At 24.9% G+C, this 18,897-nt stretch overlaps 1 protein-coding gene across 1 annotated transcript; it reads left to right on the forward strand.

Moving 5' to 3' along the window:
• The first annotated feature begins 1,547 nt into the window (after window positions 1-1,547).
• Window positions 1,548-18,285, forward strand: LOC129972818 (dnaJ homolog subfamily C member 17-like). The gene is made up of 10 exons (XM_056087099.1): window positions 1,548-1,690; window positions 3,263-3,332; window positions 5,199-5,257; window positions 8,683-8,770; window positions 10,238-10,314; window positions 12,244-12,328; window positions 13,889-13,941; window positions 14,810-14,887; window positions 14,973-15,050; window positions 17,666-18,285. The coding sequence occupies exons 1-10, from the start codon at window positions 1,622-1,624 to the stop codon at window positions 17,912-17,914; spliced, it is 906 nt and encodes a 301-aa protein (XP_055943074.1). The 5' UTR covers window positions 1,548-1,621; the 3' UTR covers window positions 17,915-18,285.
• Window positions 18,286-18,897: the final 612 nt, after the last annotated feature.

Here is an 18,897-nt window from a genome sequence, read left to right on the forward strand (position 1 = left end):
TATTCATTTAAAGAATTATTTTTTGTGTTACAATATTTTCCGCAGATATTGAGAAATAACCTCTAAAATTCGCTTCGTGTCTTCTTAATTAGATTTTTGTTTAAAATTCTTAAAAAGTACTTCTCAAAGTACACATCTGTACACATTAAAGGCACAATTTCACCAGATTTTTAGGCTATAATCCAGTATTTTTGCAAAATACCTGTAGATACCTGTAAACTTTGATTACTAATGGAGATAGATAAATAAAATAGGGGTATAATCTCTACTAAATGTAAGCAGGCAAGTTTTGTCTCAAAAAGGATGATAACTTTGCAGATAAGAATTCTAAAATTATTTTCAATTAACTGTTCCATTTTGAATGAAGGATTTTTTTTTTTTTTTTTTTTGTCAAACATTTCATTCATTTTATTGAATAGAATGTGGTTATAACAGAATTGAATAGAATGGGGTTATATATAAATTTGATAAATAAGGATTCCAAATCATGTATTTTCAGACATTCGCACGACATTTTTTTTATTTCTTCGATACATTTCTTCTGTATAAATAAACAGCTTTAAAGTATTATAATTCTGAATTAATATTGAATAAAATCACTAGATGGCAGCATCACTAAGAAATATCTTTAAACGGTGAAAAATTATTTCTCTGAAAACAAGAACAAATAACGAAAATGAACATTATCCACCTAAATAACTCTAAAATACGTTGGCCTAATTAATATGCCGCTTTTTTTTTTTTTTTTTTTTTAGAATTGATAAATTCATGAAACTGGATCATTCATTTCATATGAAATAAAAACTTCATTCTATTTTTTTCGACAAATGTGGGCGAATTAATTTTTTAGTTAAAAAGATATATTCAGAAAATTTTGAGAAATATCATTTTTTTAATTGCCTTTCTAGTACAATAAATAATAAAGATGAAGAATTACCATCGAAGAGTATTTTCAAAATAATAAATATTAAATAAAAAACGAATGTTTTAATATTACTTCAACTCTGTATCTGGACCATGGAAATATGTTTCATAAGAGTAATATTTAGCTTGTAAGAAATTGAAATTTAATTTTTTCGAGTGATACTTATCTTGTTATCAGAATAAGCGTTTGCTTTCGAAGTTTGGTATAGTTTTATGCCGAAACAACTAAAGTTTAAACGTAAGCTCTAAAGCTGTAAAATATTAAACGGTGATGCTCATTTAAATACAAAGAATTATCCCATTTGCTGTCCTCCGTCAGTCTATCTACAGAAAAACATTTTGTAAATCACCAACTTTTCATTAAAAGTCTGATTACCTTGCTTTTGAACCTGAAATAAATAAATTGATTCATTACTTTGTTGTGTTGAGTAGTTGCCACTTTTGAAGAAAGGTAATAAATGTTCAAGTAATATATTAAGATTATTTAATTCAAAAATTAATTGATTTCTTCGTTTTAATTTAATTTAATTTTATTTATTTTTGCTTTTTTAAAATGTTTTGTTGGTAGTTTTTTTAATTAGGTAACTGTTAACCGTTCCTTTATTTGATTGATTGTTTTTCTTTTCAACTGCTGAGCCGAATTGAGTAAACAAAATTTACTATCGAAAGTGGAATTTTTTTATGAAAATTTATAAAAATGGAAGATTTAATGAAAATAGATTTGTATGAGTTGTTGAATATAAGTGTTAAAGCGGAAGAAAAAGAGGTGAACATTTCTATATCAATTATTTTTCAGCATTGCTTTTATTTTTACATTATGCGTAATATGATGAATTTGAATTTTATTTACCAAATTTCATTTTTGTACATTACTGTTTACATCCACTTTTTTACATAAATATTGTTTTTATATATTAAAAATGATCTGATGTAATAATAATAGTCTAAATATTCTACAGTTGAAAGCAAAGTGAATTTATTGTTGTGTGTGAATATTATTAAATATTTTTTTTTTATATTGTGCTATATAGGATACTGTTAGTAACAAAACATCTGAATTTTTTATAGATTTAAAGGGTAAACAAAACACTTTTATTGTGATTGATCCAATACCTTTTTCAAAAAAACAACATGAACAAAGATATTTCATCAATAATTTTAACAAAGCTTTGCATGTTATTGCTTAGGATCTTTGTCAGATTATAGATTAAAAGCATGTTTTATAAAAAATAAGGTTTTAATTTTACTTCCATAAGATTTGATTTTTGAAAAAAAAAAAATTATATCTTAACTTTAATTTGATATGTCATAGCTTAAGCAATCCAGGAAGTATATTATGAGATTTCAAATATGAATATATCATCTATGCAAGCATACTTGACATTACAATTTATATCAAAACTAATACAGAAGAATTCCAATAAACAAGATTAATTGGGCACTGACCAAATCCAAAAAATTGAATAACCTGGTGACTTGATAATATATAGAAAAATAACATTTCTTATGCGATTATTTTTAATTACTTATTAATTTAATGAATGGTAAAACAATGTTATTTACATTTTATATTAAAATGTAATGCTTTTCCTATTTTCTTCCTCAAAAAAATCCCAATAACTGAAGTTCAGATAATTGGTATATTATTTTTATTCCATGATTTATGTGTTATTATACATATAAAATTATTTATGAAGAAAGATGAGTAAAACTCTGCAAAATTTTAAATTTCCACTGTTATTAATTTAAACTTTAATAAATTTTCAAATGAGCTATATGGATGACATTAAACATTGATGTAGGATTTAAAATCCATTTAATTACAATAAATGTTTCTGAATTCTGAAATAAACTGTATGAAACTCATTTATTTATATAGAATTCAAAATGAACCTGTATTTTGCATTTCATAAAAATATGACTCATTTTAGCTTATTTATATTTCAAAAGTAGATTATTTCTATGGTTGTTATTTTATTGAATATTTAATAGTTTGAAATGAATTTTTCTACTTATTTATTATTATTCAGCCAATTTATTTTCAGGTTTGATGTATTATATTTAATCACTTTCTTCATTTCAATAATATCATGATGATTTTTAAAAATTTAATTTAATTAAATACCTTTTTAAGTATGAAAATTAAAATTTTGCAAATGAAAAAATATTATTTATGGAGGTCCATTAAAAATATGTTAAAATAAAATAAAAAAATCTCCATCAAATATTTTATTTCATTGGTAATATGAACAATAATTTAAGTTATTTAAGAAATGTTTAATTTTATGTTTTTTGTTTATACTGATTTGATTTTCAAATTATTGGTTCTCACATTTAGATTAAAAAGGCTTACAGAAAAAAGGCCTTGACATGCCATCCAGATAAAAATCCTGACAATCCTAAAGCAGGTAAAAAAATTTAATAAAATTTTTAATATTTTCAGATTATATGTTTTGGATAGTAAATAAAAAAATCGTAATTTTAATTTTGTTCTTTATTTCAGCATATTTTAATTTATTCTTCCCATCATCTGTATATTAAGTATATCTTTGTTAATCTTTGAATTAAATTTTATCCCTAGACTCTATATTAAATTCTTATGGTGAGCTTAATATATAGGAGTGTGTTGCAATGCTGGGCTTTTCTTTCTCTGGCGCAAAAGGGTTTTAAATAAAAAGTGTCAAAATTTATAATGTCTTTTTGAAACCTGAGAAGATTTTGGTACTTATTAGTTCATGGTGAAGGATTGACTGTTTGTTGGTGAAAAGAAACAAGCAAAATATTTATTAGTTTTTTTAGTTAAGAGTTTCGGCTCTTTCATCGTTAGTTGTGCTTATAAATTACCGCTGAAGGATTGACAGTCATTTGCTTAAAAACAAAAAAAGCACTAAATTTTAAAAAAACATGATTTTTCTTTCTATAAACTTTGTTTAAAGCACGTAAACAGATGTTTGTTTTCTTGTAAGTTAGAAGCACACGCATAGGGTTGCAATGCCATATGGACGCATAAGCCAATTTACCTTATTTCTGCACCATAATAGACTGGTACTGTGGCCATCTAACTTCCACTCATCTGGCTATACTTTTAAAACTAGTTACTAATTTTTGTAGCTTTTTTTTTTTCTTAAATTTTTGGAAATAGCATACCTAAAATTGGAAATTTTTAGTGAATATCAATATATTATTATTATAAAAAAATCCATTTAGTCAGGAAAACAACTAAAGCATTGTGTTTTAAATAATTGTAAAGCTAAATGTATTTCAAGAAAAGAATTCCAAGGTAAAGTATTAACCAGGATTTTAAAAAAAAAAAAAAAAAAAAACTCTTTGGCTAATTTATAGCTAATATATCGGTAGGAAACAACATTAAGAGAATTGGAAGTTAAAGTAAGGATGGAAATTGCAAAAATTTCCCATAACTTAAGACCCATATTTCTTTTTCTCATAAACAAATTCAGTGAAGGAAATTCTAATTTTACCTCAAAAGAAAGATTTATAAATATCTTTTTGCATTCATTTATGGGTTGGAAATATTGCATTGTTTGTCTGAATTTTATTATAATGTAACTTTTTTCTGATGAAAAAACAAGTGTTTCAAATTGTTGTATAGTAAAAGATTGAAGTATTCTATTGTATTGCAAAAAATTGAAGTTATTGTGCTTACTCTCATCAGTTAATTACATCAAGTTACTAATAATGTTTATCAACACTCAAAAGTAAAGAATTTCACCAATTTTTAAATTTGGTAAATCTTTAAAAAAACATTTTTAAGAACATTTTTTATAAATGAAGAAAATATGTAATATTTCTCAAAGAGATTGTCAATTTTTTTTACATTAATAGCTAACATAAATATCTTAGTTTTAATAAGGATTTTATTTCATTGTAAAAAATTTCAAAATGAAGATTTTTTTTCTACCTTATTAATAAATTATATGTTTTAGCATTATCAATTTACAATTATTTATTCTCTTTACTAAAAAGCATCTTTTATTAATTTGTTCTAATGTATATATGATAACAAAACGGTGAAGTTTTTGCTCTTTTTTTTTATACAATGGAATTTGATATTATGCTTTTAGAGTATAAAAAGTATGAATTTATTGAACACTTTTTATACTTTAAATGTTATTTGTGCTTGATTTACCTTTTTTATTACTGAGAGATTTAGAACACAAAAATGATTAAAAATTCTTATTGCTATGTATTAAAAAGTATTGTCTTATTTTGTTTAAAATTTGATTTTTTTTTCTTTCTTTTTTTTCTTCTTGTAGCTGAGCTTTTTCAACAGTTATCTAAAGCATTAGAAATATTGACTGACAAAGCTGCTAGAGTAAGTAGAAAAGATTTTCTTCCTAAAATTTTTATATAACTAAATCCACAAGTTAATGTATTTAGAATTAGCATTTGTAGATTTTTTTAACATTAATTATACCCTTTATGTAAATGTAGGGGTTTTTTACATGCTAATAATGACATTGTAGCTATAAATTTTCTCATCTTACTATACATCTTTTTAAAAGTTTTTTAAATTTTTATCGGCTGTTTTTCAAACAGTTGTGTGTGCATCTGGTAGAAGGACAAAGTTTTGTGTGCATGAAAAATTATTATTTTCATTCTACAATTTTATAGTTCTTTAAAAAGAAAGTTACATAAAAGTAATTAAAGACTTTTGTAGTTATTTCTTTTTTAATTTCTCCTGGAGAATAAGCTTACAAATGCTCTTCTGAATCCTCATTTGAATAAAAAATTGTAACTTGCTATATGGATAAATGACCTATCGTAATAAAAGCTTGCTCTAGATTTTTGTAATATTTTCAGCCTAGAAATTAAGTGACAGTTTTTGTAGTTATTAGATTATTTTAAAAAAAATACTAGTATAAAATATAGTTGTTACTTATCCTAACTGTTATGAAAATGATTATTGTTAAAATAATTGCATCCTTAAATAACCTGTAGATGAAAATAGCAATACTGATTTACTGATAGCAGTGAAGTCAGATTTCTAATTTACTGATCCTTTTTAAAAATGAATGTTCAACAATGAAATCTATTTTAAGATTTCCAGAATTATTATAATTTAACTTAATCATTTAAAACTTTTCCTTACTGGTAGTATATGTAAAAAAATTAGAATTTCACTTCTCTTTCCTAGTGGATTGGCAAGATGTTTTATCATCAGTAAAAATTAACATTGGGAAAACAGCAAATGCTGCAGAGTGTATTGAAGTACTTGCTCAATTAGTAATAGTTAGCATAATATAATCAAAAGCAATTTTTAACAGAAATTAATTTATAAATCCATATAATTGAAATTCTGCAAAATGAAACTTGATTTATCAAATTAGGTAACAGAGGGTGTATTTTTTTAATAACCATCTAATTGGTCATTGTTTATGAACATTATTCTAAAAAGTATATTACATTTGAAACTATGCTGTATAATATCAAATGCATAGACTATATTATTTGAGGGGAGGGAGAGAAGAAAGGACAAAAATTATTGCTTGTGAACATTAGTCAATTTTTTTCTTTTCTTTTTTTTAATCCAGAATCTAATGGTTCAATGTCCCTTAAATCAAAAGTTTAATTAAAATGAAAATTTCTTTTATGGAAAGTTTCATGGATCTTTTTCCAATACCTTAACATATAAAGAAATGCATACATCATTCAATTACAATTCAGCTGCTTGTAACTTACCTGCTTAGTGTAAACTTGGATTATCATCTATATATATAAAACGCTAATGTATGTGGCAGAGAAACTGCTGTTATTACTTATCATGGAATGGCAGCAATGAAATATAAACATATTGATGCACGAAAGTTTCAGCTAACTGCGTTATTTAGTCTTCTTACAGCTCCACTTAATTCAACTCTTTGCTAATTAAGTAAAATTTTTAAATCATAAAATAGGCTTAATTATCACTATGAATAAATACTCACTATGATTTATCTACTGGAAATAGATGACTTGTAAAACTTATAATTTTCCAAAAATAATAGTTTTTGCATTATCTTAAAACACAAAAAATTATTGCTTTAATGATATTGATTTCATTTCTATGTACATTTTTTTTTCTTTACTTTTAATAAATTCTTCAAGTTTAATTTACAATGTTATGATGCTTTTAATGTTAAGTGTGGTTTGGTGTGGAAAAAGCTTTTTAAGAATAATGCTAACTTCAGTTGTTTTTTTAATGTTATGAAATTGAAACTCGTGCATCAAAATATTCAATCACTTGCTTTTGCTAAAGTTAAAATTAAGATTTAAAAATTCTTTTTTAATCATTAATTTTGAAATAGGATTTTCACTTCCACTTATATTTCAGAATATATATACACTTTTAATTTGGGCCCATAATAATTAGTTGCAGAATGATTCATTTGAAGTCCTATTTTTAAGTCGTGTCAAACAAACTGCAATTAAAAAAATGCTTTCCACATTAATCATTTAATAACCTAAAAAAATTCATTAATTTGGTTGCCAAAGGTGGCTGGCTAATAATAATCCATTTCCTTGTTCTGTTGCATCACGACTTTAATAGTAACCTGAGGAGTGTTTAAATAAAGCAATAAATTTAACATTGGAAAAAGGAAACATGCTTTACTTTTTCTTTATCCAAATTGCTTCTAGGAGGGATAACAAAAATTCTGTGTAACCCTAATCTGAAAGTTAATTTAAACTATGCAATTAAGGTTACATTACTTTTTGAGAGTGCAGTTTTCTGCCTTTGTCTAGAATTTGGGACAGACAGCTAGTGTGTGTGAATAACCATACTTTTTATTCTCTAGATGTGACCTATTGTGACTAATTTTATTTCCCATTGATAAAGCTACTTTCCATCAAAAGCTTTTCTCTGATATTTAAAAGATCTTCAGATATGTAATATCACTCCATCAAGTGTAAGTTACTCATTTTATGATACTACTGCTCACATTAAAACAGGAAGCCATTAGTGTAATAAGCATTAACATCAAAATTTTCTCATTTCATTTTGTAATTTATTCTATTATTTTTTTTTCTATATTATATAATTTCATTATTTAGGATATAGTTATCACTTATTTTAAATGACTATAAACTTACCCAATACTGTATACCCATATTAGCATCCCTTAATAATAAGAAAGTTGAAATTAAAATACAGCAAAATCTTTCTTTTTTAATTATAGCAGTTGGAATTAAAATAACTGATTACGATTTTTTTATGTAATTGTTATAAGCTGTGTGGGTTTCTTTTCCCCAAAATGCATGGTTAATGAAATGAAGTTGGACATTTTCAACATTTTCTTGCTAATTTTAATGCATGTATTCTTTTACATTCTTTGAACAAGAGTATCTCAGTTCTTCTGGGTTCAAAGGGTTGAGAACTTGACACCCAAAATCTTTTTTCTGTGTACACCTGTTATTGGAATTAATAATTCAAATATTATAATGGTTTTGATTGTGGTGCCCATTCAAATATTATTTGATCTTTGTTCAAAATTACAAGGTCCATCTAATAACATTTCCTTATCTAATTTCCAAGGGAGGTACTTTTGTAATAAATCAAAACTTTATACACTCTATTTGAAATATATAAATTTTGAACAGAGAGAAGAAAAAAATATTTAATTTGATTACAAAAATAAGGTAGCACATCACTCATTCAAGTTCCTTTATTCTCAAATAAAAAGCATGTGGGAGATTTCCTAATTATACATGTAAAATGATCTTTCCAACTGTGTGTTAAAGTGAGTTGTTTCTGATCTCTAGGCTGCCTATGATAAAGTTTTAAATGCAAGGAAAGCTGCTCAGATACGACACAGAGAACTAGACAGCAAAAGAAAGAAACTGAAAGAAGGTAAGTTCATCCTGTTTACTTTAACTATTCATTCTTCAATAACATTTGAAAGAAAATTATATTTGAGATTGTGTGTATATATTTTTATTTAATAATTGTGTGTGTACACACACACAATTATTAATTACAATTACAATTAATTAATTACAATTATTAAATTAATTAATTACAATTACAATTAATTACAATTAATTACACACAATTATTAATTGTGTGTGTGTGTACACACACACACACACACACACTCACAAAATAGTCTTCAAATATTCAAATACTGTTCGTTTCACTATCCCAAGACAACCATTTTTCGGGGATTCTATCTCTCTGAGGGGTGAGACGCAGAAGAATGAGTGCATTCCTGGAATTCTTCACCATTCTTTGATTTTGATTTCTGGATATTTTTACTGGATAGATAGATGCTTTTATATTCAATTTCATCCCATATGTATATGAGTGTCATGTCATTTTACACCATACTATTTTATTTAAACTCAAAATTGCATATTGATTTCTTATATGGCTAATTCAAATGACAGAAAAAAAAGTTTTCAGGAGTGTCACATTGAATATTTGGTATAATATCACTAAATGTGACCAACATAATCTATATTTGTTAATTTCAAAATGTTATTTAAAAAATTCATTAACAATTAAAAAAAGTGTTTAAACATGAAAAATTATTATAATTTTATTTTAAGAAGTGAATTAGTAAATTTTATGAACAGAAATCTTCTATTTATTCATCAGAATTTAATGTTTAGGCTCCTTATAATAAACTGTTTCAGATTATTTTGTTGTAAAGTAGAATCTTTTTCCCACAATATTATTAATATTTCCCGCAAGACTGTCTATTATGAGTTATCTGCTGGATTTTTTCACTAAGTCTGCAAATAGTCCAAGTTCACTTTATTGTTAAATGTTAACATCTCCTCTTTTCATCTTTCCTCTCACCTGTATCTTGACTAAATAAACAACCTAATGAACAGTATTTTACTTTGAAATTGAACTGTCAGGTTGAAATTAGCCCCAAACCTTTTGTAAACCCACTGTTCGAGACATTGAATTATTTAGCAGTAACAACTGGTGATAAGTCATTCTATTCAATTGACTATCTTAAACAAGTGGGTAAATGACATTTTTGATATGGTCAACAGTATCTTTATACTAGAAACATAAATTATAGATGCAGAAGTACAGGTTTGACTCTTACATAAGTGTTAGACTCTAAAATATTATTGAATTAGCATAATTCTTTTATAAGAATATATTTTAGTTATTTATTGTATGTGATATAAATTTTTTACTTTATTTGATTGTTTTAGTAATAAGTGATAAACAAAAAGGAATGTACCTTTACTTTTTAAGGTTTTGTATGCAAATGTTTTCGATACTGTAAGCATGTTATTTTTAAGCAAATGTTCATTCTCCTCCCCCCAACAAATGATAATAATGTATTGTTTTATGTAGATTTGGAAGCCAGAGAGAAAGCAGCATCAACTCAAGAATTTGATGAAAAGGATTCCGCTGAAACCCTCGAAAAAGAAGTATGTTTATTTTTAATTTTGAAATATGCTACGATTCTTCATGTCAGCTATTTTATTCTTCTCATCATAAAAACTAATAGAAATATACGTATTTTTTAGTTCTTAAGCATTTTTTTATATTAATAATTTATTATTTACACTGACTGAAGAAATGCTCTTTAATTTATGATCTTTTTACTATGTTAGTTTTGAATATGAGCTTAAAGTATTTAATACTTTCACTACAGCCCAGACCAACTGGGCATGCAGGTTTTATACTGGGTTGACATTTTGTTTTTCAAATGATAGGTGTAAGTTTTAAAGCCAGGACATTCTTGGTGATAATTTATTTTACATCATGCCTGCCAAAATAGAATTTGCATGATTGGTTTGACCAGTGCAGTAGTGAAGAAGTTAAAAAATATTGATTTTATTAGCCCTCATTTCAGTTAATATTTTCGAAATGAAAGTTGTGTAAATTCATTATGTTTTTTGTTTAGTCTATAATTTTCATAAATAATGCATCTCTCAATAGCTGTAATTCTCATGTATTTTGGTTTTCTACATATTTTTTCATTCACTGTATTAGTTGTTAATTTATTCAATTATTATTCATCTTTTAATCTTGCAAGAGAAATATTCAGTTTAACAGAACAAATTCAATTTAAGATAATACATTGTTCTCTGAAGTAGAATTTAAATTTTGGAGTATGGAAAATAGAAAATTCCCTAACTAAAAACATTTTTTCATAATAAAATTTTCTCTAACTGATGTTTAATGGGATTTCATTTTAACATTCATTAATTTAATTTATCAAACCTTAATTTTTTTTTAATCTTTTCAAATAATTTCTCTGTAGGAAAAGGTCCCAAAGAATTTCAAGAACTTTTATAAATTGAATTTTAAAATAAAGTATTATTTATGAGAAAATATTTTATTGAGTTAATATATTTAGCTTAAATTATGTTCACTTCTATCTTAAGAAATTAATTGTTGTAACATGATGAAAATTTTTGTCATGTCAATATGACAGTAGTTTTCAATTAAACTTTTTTGTGCAGAAGATTGCGTAACCTTTTAAATTGTGTAAAATTATGAATTTCCTTTTTCCTTTGTTTGTAGTGTTTATGTGTAGCCAAGCCACTATGACACTAACATAAAGCATTTTTCTTTTTTAAAATTCGATATAGATTGACTTACAATAATGAAGTTTGAAAATTCATAACTTGATTCGTTTTGCTCATAAAAGTGCAGAATTTTATTTTTTATTTAATGTTAGTGTGTTGAAAAATATTTTACTAAATATTACTAATAGAACTAAGGAATTTTATAGAAATTTAGACTTTTTAATTTTTTCTTCAGTAAAGTTATTGATTTAATATACTTAAAAAATAACGCTTTACATAATTTACGAAATTTTTCAATTGAAAGTATTTGCCTCTCAATTTAGAAATTAGTATTGTAACCTTGATTAAAATGAGCACCTTATATATATACTTAGAGGATTGTTCTTTATTATGTGCCAAATGCCCAATCTTTAAAACAAAAATTTGCAAAACAACAGCTTCTACAAAAGAGAACAAATAATTTAACTTAATTGAAAGAAAATCAGTTAAATTAATTACTACAAATCAGTCTTCTTTCCAGTTTATTATATTAAAGCTCAATAAAATTCCATCGATAATATAGTATATTTGAATCCATTTTTTAAAAAGTGATATCAGATAAATCTGCTATAGTATGTTTTATAAAAACACGGCAAATTTTGTCTTGTCTTTTTGTGTAAAGTATGTGGATTATTTCATTTTTAATTTTGCAAATTCATGAGCGATTTTTTCAATTTGTTATTTTTACGTGTGGTCTTTTTTAAAAAAATTTTGTAATATATATTGGCAGTTTTATTTTGTTCATAAAATTCATTCTTATACAGATTATGTTATTAATTTTAGATTGAGAGGTTAAGACGAGAAGGCTCAAAATTAGTTGAAGAAGAAAAAGAGCGCTTAAAGCAAGAAATTCTAAAAGAAAACTCAGGCAAGTTGAAATCAGAAATTATTGAATTTATAACATTGAATATTTATATTCCATTATTTTTTTTTCTTTAACTCTATCAAGATAATAATAATAAGTATTTGAAATAATTATTTACATTTCTTTCTCATTTGCTTTACTTGTTTCTTCTGGGGTTGGAATTTTATATTTGGTGCATGGTGTTTGTGCATATAAAATCAAGAAGGAAAATACTTTTATTGTATTGTTTAGATATTTAAAAAATAATAATAAATTATATAAGTAAGATAGTATATTGCATATCATGTGTAGATGAAATTTTATCCTTTTTTACTCTTTAAAATTTTAGTCTCTTATTTTCATACAGCAACTAACTTTAAAGTCTTGAATTAATCTACCTTTAGAAAAGGATAGATGTGACAAATATGTTTTTTACGCATAGGATATAATTAGCTTGAAATAAGTGTTGTTTCAACTATGCTACATTATAGAGTTAATCAGATATTTTCCTTCTAAACTTTATGATTTCATTTTTATATTAATTTAACTCTGCAGAGTAGTTACAAAGTAATTTAGCTTCAAACCCTGTAGTTTTATTTAAAAAATAATCGCTTTGCATTTAAAGCATTATCTGAAAAGACCAATTCCTTTAATTTTCTTTTCTTTGCATTTTTAAGATTTTATATTTCTTTCCTCTCTATTCTTGTGTCCAATTTTAAAAGCATTTACACTGATTTTTTTCCCTCCCCTTAAGATTGAATATTCTTTCTAATACATTGATAGAAAAGGAAACTACCTTGTTATGAGAAATGAAACTGTGTTCAATATTAAATAAACTAAAACCCTTCTAGTTCGAAAATAATAGATAAGGCATAGAAATCAAATAGCAGATTGAAAAACTTTATTCTAGAAACAATTGACAGTATATGTATGACTAGTCCACATAAAATTCTTCTTGATGGATCAGATGACATGGAAGTTTGGAAAATAAGGTTCTAGCAAAATTATTTTTCTCGTCATCTGATTACAATCCAAAGTCATAAGATTCATCCCAAAATATAATTTAATTAATTTTTACATATTGCTTAAATGTAATACAAAGAAAGAGTCACAATGAAGTATCTCGCAAATTTGCAGAATTATATGAATATACTACTCTTTGGTATCTTACTTGGTGCATTTCACATTTTATTGCGTAAAACGCAAATGGAATTATACATATTATTTCCTTAATTATTTGACTGAGCAGACTAGTTCATAGCCAATAGTAAAAAAGTGATTTAAATTATTTGATACTATTAATATACAATTTCTTTGTCATTTCTGTATTTTATTAGTTAATTATAATCAAAAACAGTAATCATATTAACATGATGATTTAAATATTATTGGGTAAAAATTAAATATTATTGGGTCTTAATTTTTGTATTCATTGTGATGAATTCTAATTTAATGATATTTTTCACTTAAAAGATCCAACCATTTTTACAAATTTTTTACACAGATTTTCCAAATAGAACTCTTTAATCTGAATCCTTTTTTCTAATTTTTTAAAAATATTTATATATATTTTAAATATTTTAGGTGCTACTCCTTCTCATAATAAATCTCAGAATGAAGTTATGCCTCGACTAAAAGTAAGTAAAACAAAAAAATTTTCTAGATTATTAATAGTCTTGATGTGTAAAGAAAATCATGAATGTGTTTTTTTAATGAATTATTCATGAATAGCTTTTAAAATACTAATGGAAAGAATCAAGTACATTTTATTCTAAATAGCTGATATATTAGTATTAAGAAGCCTTTACTAATATATATTTATTTTGTTGTATATGTATGTTCTTGTGTAAATGAATGTAAGGAACATTAGATAAATATAAGTTTGAAAAATTGCTATCGTTAATATATTATAAACTTATTTCAAATCAAAAATGTAATCTATATATTATTTTATTGACTATTAGAAAAATTCCAATTGGTATTAAAAAAGCTAATGTATAAATAATGCAAATATTGTTCACTGTGTATTGCGAAATTGAATAAAATTACTTTTGTTTATTGCCCAGAAATAATAATTTATCTTACTGCTATTTTAAAGTTTACTTCATACACTAAACTTTAAAAAAGCAACATATTATTACTATATAAGTAATTGTTTTTATTAGATTTATTTTAAATAACCTTTTTTTTTATCATTGCATTATTTTTTTAATAATTAAGTAGTAAAAAGTTATATTAATATTAAAATGAAATTGATTATTTGGATTATCAATTTATATTTTACTCACATACCAAATTGGTTTATTTGTTATTTAGAAAATGCCTGGTTTTATTATTATAAATAAAGGAAAAATCATGTAGAATATAACAGTTATTATATAAAAAATTTTATTGATTGCTGAATTTGAATTTCTGTTGGTTTTAATAAATAAAGCTCTCAAAACATATCTTAATTATTTTTGCATTCTAGTGATATTAATTTTTTTTATTGCATTTATTCATTAGGTGAGGTGGAAAAGTCACAAAAGTGATGAGACAAATGGCGGATATAATCAAGAGGCTTTAGAAAATTTATTTAAAAAAGTAATTCATTTCAAAATATCTTGCATATTTTTATTCTTTTTTCATGTTTGTTTATTTTAGACTGACATCTACATTTAATTTTTAGTATGGCCAAGTTTTATGCCTTGTATCATCAAAGAAAAACGGGAGTGCTATTTTAGAATTCACTTCTTCAACAGCAGCAGTAAGTACAATATTTCTTATTTAAAAGAAGAAGAAAAATGTGAATTATTAATAATTCAACTGTATTTATTATATATTAATTTATTTTATTGTATGGCTGTATTTTAATATATTAATGCTAAGTTCATCAAAAGCTTGGATAAAATTTTACTGTTCAAAAGATTATAGTTTCAGAGCTTAGTCCAATCAATCCCCTGCCATTATTTGGTTATTATATCTTAATCAATATTTTTTCTTGATTGCATCATAATTATTTGTATTCTAGTCTTAGTTGGCAATATCTGCTATCCCATTGATGAAAAGATTTAGTTTAGCATTGCATTAAACTGATTATTTTAATGATTAGGGTCTTTTAAGCATTGCTATCATTATTTAGGTTATAATTTTGTTTAACTATTATGCAGTAATGTGATTCAATTTTGATTAAAATATGTATTTAATGTCTTTAATATTATAAAAATTAGTTTAAGTCCTACTGATTAATACTAATTTACACAAAAAAAATATTGCTACCAGTTAATTAGAAGGCTCCATTATGACATAACATGTACTTTGTTCATGTAAAAATTCAAATAAATACATTTCAATTATTGAGGTAATGATTGCCACTCTTTTCATTTATAACAATCAAACCAGTTCAGTGCACAGAATAGTAATTCAAGTTATTGTACTTTAATTATAAGGTGATGATTCATTGCTTACCTAAAATACAAACATTCTAAATGTCTTGTTGTTTGAGTAATTATTTCTTCACCAATCTATTTTCTTATAATTTTCTGTCAATGCTTTTTATATCGTCATTAATTCTTGTCCACTCAACCAATCGTAATGATTGTTATGCATAATCCAGTGAAATTAGAACATTCTTGGACAACATGAAAGTAATGAATAGAACAAACTTTCTACTAACCTACAAGTTATTATTATTTTTTTTTTATCTCAATAATTGCATAAAATTCAAAATATTTCTCTATAATATTTTGAAATTTTTTCAATATTTATTGAATATGGAAATCTGACCTTGTTGTCTTTGAACCAATAACTATAGGTGGAATGTATGTCTTATTAGTAGTCAAGGGTTAAAATGTACCTCCCATCCAACTGTGGTTGCTCTTAACATTGTTCGACAATGATAAATATATTTTAACTCTTGCTGTAATTCTAAATACTTGTATAATTAACAATATCAGATTAGAATAAAGAATAGAATTTCAAATGATTTATTTTATCCCAATAAGCAAAAAAAGAAGAAGAAAAGACTTTGTGCATATCATTATCCTTATAACTTGTTAAGAATTGTCATGCATTAATATAGTATGGTTTTTAAATGGTGCTTAATTTTTCTAATTTGAGAGTATGTAACTTCTCAAATATATATTTATTAATCCTAAGATTTTGAGTGATTTTTTTTTTCATTGCTGTTTCTATGTGAAATTACAGAAGTGTTTTGTAATAAATGGTATGGAATTTTATTTCAGTAATTTGTATGCTAACTGAGGAAATATAGCACATTATGTTTTACTCAATTAAAAGTTAGTTATTAACTTACATTCAAACTATAACCTAGCAGTCACTACTTAATTGGTATATGGGGGGAGGGCCTTTTCTGTTTACTTTTACAATTATTTAATCATGTTTTTTTAGATGAATGTAATATAAGGTGGGTAATCAATACACATTTCAAGATGATATTTAGCATCTGCATTTGCTGGTTAGTTATAAAGAACATAGTCAATTACTAATAATCTTATATGAATTAAAAATATTTCTTACTATTTTTGTTCAAATTCAATTCCAGTAATACATATATTACTTATTTGGTCTATGTGATAATCATGGTTGTTATGTGCTCAATTCTTTATAGACCTTAATCAAAGCAGCTATTTTTTTTTTTTAAATAAATTTCCAGAAATCAATTACATTACGACAAAATTGTTAACTAGTAACAGAAAGCAGTAAAATGCAATTATATAAACATTTGCTCAATCTAATCAACCTTTATCATGTAACATTATTAATTTTCAAATCTCAATATTTTTTGTGATGTTTTAAAATTTAAACGAAGTTTTTTATTATTATAAATAAGGATAGGAAGATAAAAACTAACACAATACAAAAGGGAACATAGTCTTGAGTATGTAATAATTGCTCATGGTGGCTTCCATATTTTTTCTTCCTATCCTTGTTTACAATAAGGTTATAATCAAAGTAATTGTTTTAAGTAAACCTGTACTTCTGAAAAATCAAAAATTATATTTATTGGTCTTTTATTTATAAAATTTAAATGTTCAAATTTTGTTTTAATCGAAATTTATAGTAATGAAAGAGTTTTGCTTGAATTTAAAACATTATAGGAAAATGTTCAAATTATATAATTATACAATAGTAGATTGTTTAATTGACACCTGGAAGTATGAAATAATCTTTTTTTTTTTTTTTTTTTTTTTTGAGTAATTATAAGTAATAGTGTCTTGCATTTGCTATTGACAAACTTTAGGTGTAAACATAGTCAAACATAATTTTTTTATGGTTAATACACTAGTATTTAATCAAATATACAACTGAAACATTTTTTTCTAAATTACTGAAATTTAATTCCCTTTTTTCTCTATTTAGCAACTAGCATTTGAATCGGAGAAAGGTGATCCCAAAAATCCTCTTACCCTTTCTTGGATTTGTGGCCAACCTGAGCTACCGAATAATTCCCGCTTTACAAGCCAGCCCACTGTAAAAGGACCTGCTCCTGAACCTGGAAAAGACAGTGCTTTGACATCCAGAGATTATGAAAGCTTAGTTCTAATGAAACTTCGCCAAGCTGAAGAGCGCAAAAAACTCATTCAACAGATGATGGAAGAAGATGATTAAGTCTGTTAAATATGCTTTTGTTCAAGAACATTCGTTTCATTCATTTGTATAAATATTTTCAATGTTTCATTCATTAAATAGCAATGCATCATTGGATTTTCCACATTTTTAAATGTAAAAAAATTTTAAAGCTAGATACTATTGATTTTGTTTAAATATTCAGTTTATATGCATACCTTTAGTTAATTAAGGCTTTTTTTCCCCTTTCTAAATATTTAAGTGGAATAATGTACTTTTAACAAGGAGCTATACAGTAAAACAGAGTATTGTGATCAAACTAAAAACTTTGAATAAGTATTATCAGTTATAAGGCCAGTAAAGACCAAATAGCATTAATGATAATTTATTAAAATTGTAAACTGAACGTTCTGTGATTGCATTGTAAATAATAAAAATGTTTTCATTAAATATTGTAATCTTTATTTAAAAAGCAACTCCATTTTAGATTATGATTCGGATGAAAAAGTAAGTTATAAATTTATAAAATAAATTATACATTCATTCCTAAAATTATGTACACACTTGAAGTAAATGAATTTCATTTGTAGAAATATAGAAAATTCTGAGGGAAAAAAAGCAAAACATTTAAAATTTTTCACAATACTGATTGCATGAATATTTTAAAAAGAAAAAAAAAAAAAATGCACTATTGAATTACCTCCTTTTTCAATACCAGTACAGCATTTCCAGAGTCCATAGGTCATTGTAATCAGCAAGCAGTTGCTAGACTAACCATTATCATGAATAATTTTAATTAATAGTTTCTGAACCAAAAGAAAAAACATTTCGCAAACTGCTTTACTCATGAATGGTTCATCTGTTGTTAAAGTACATCAATAATATAAAAAATGCAGAGGAACACAATCATTGATCAGCAGTTGTAATAATGCTGAACAGCATACTACAAAGGAAAAATTGAAGGTTCAAATAAATGATGGACCAAACTAAATGTAGGTCATAGCACCAATGGAGAAAAGATTCAT

This window comes from Argiope bruennichi, chromosome 6 (assembly GCF_947563725.1).
Source record: "Argiope bruennichi chromosome 6, qqArgBrue1.1, whole genome shotgun sequence".
In the NCBI taxonomy this organism is placed as follows: Eukaryota; Metazoa; Arthropoda; class Arachnida; order Araneae; family Araneidae; genus Argiope; species Argiope bruennichi.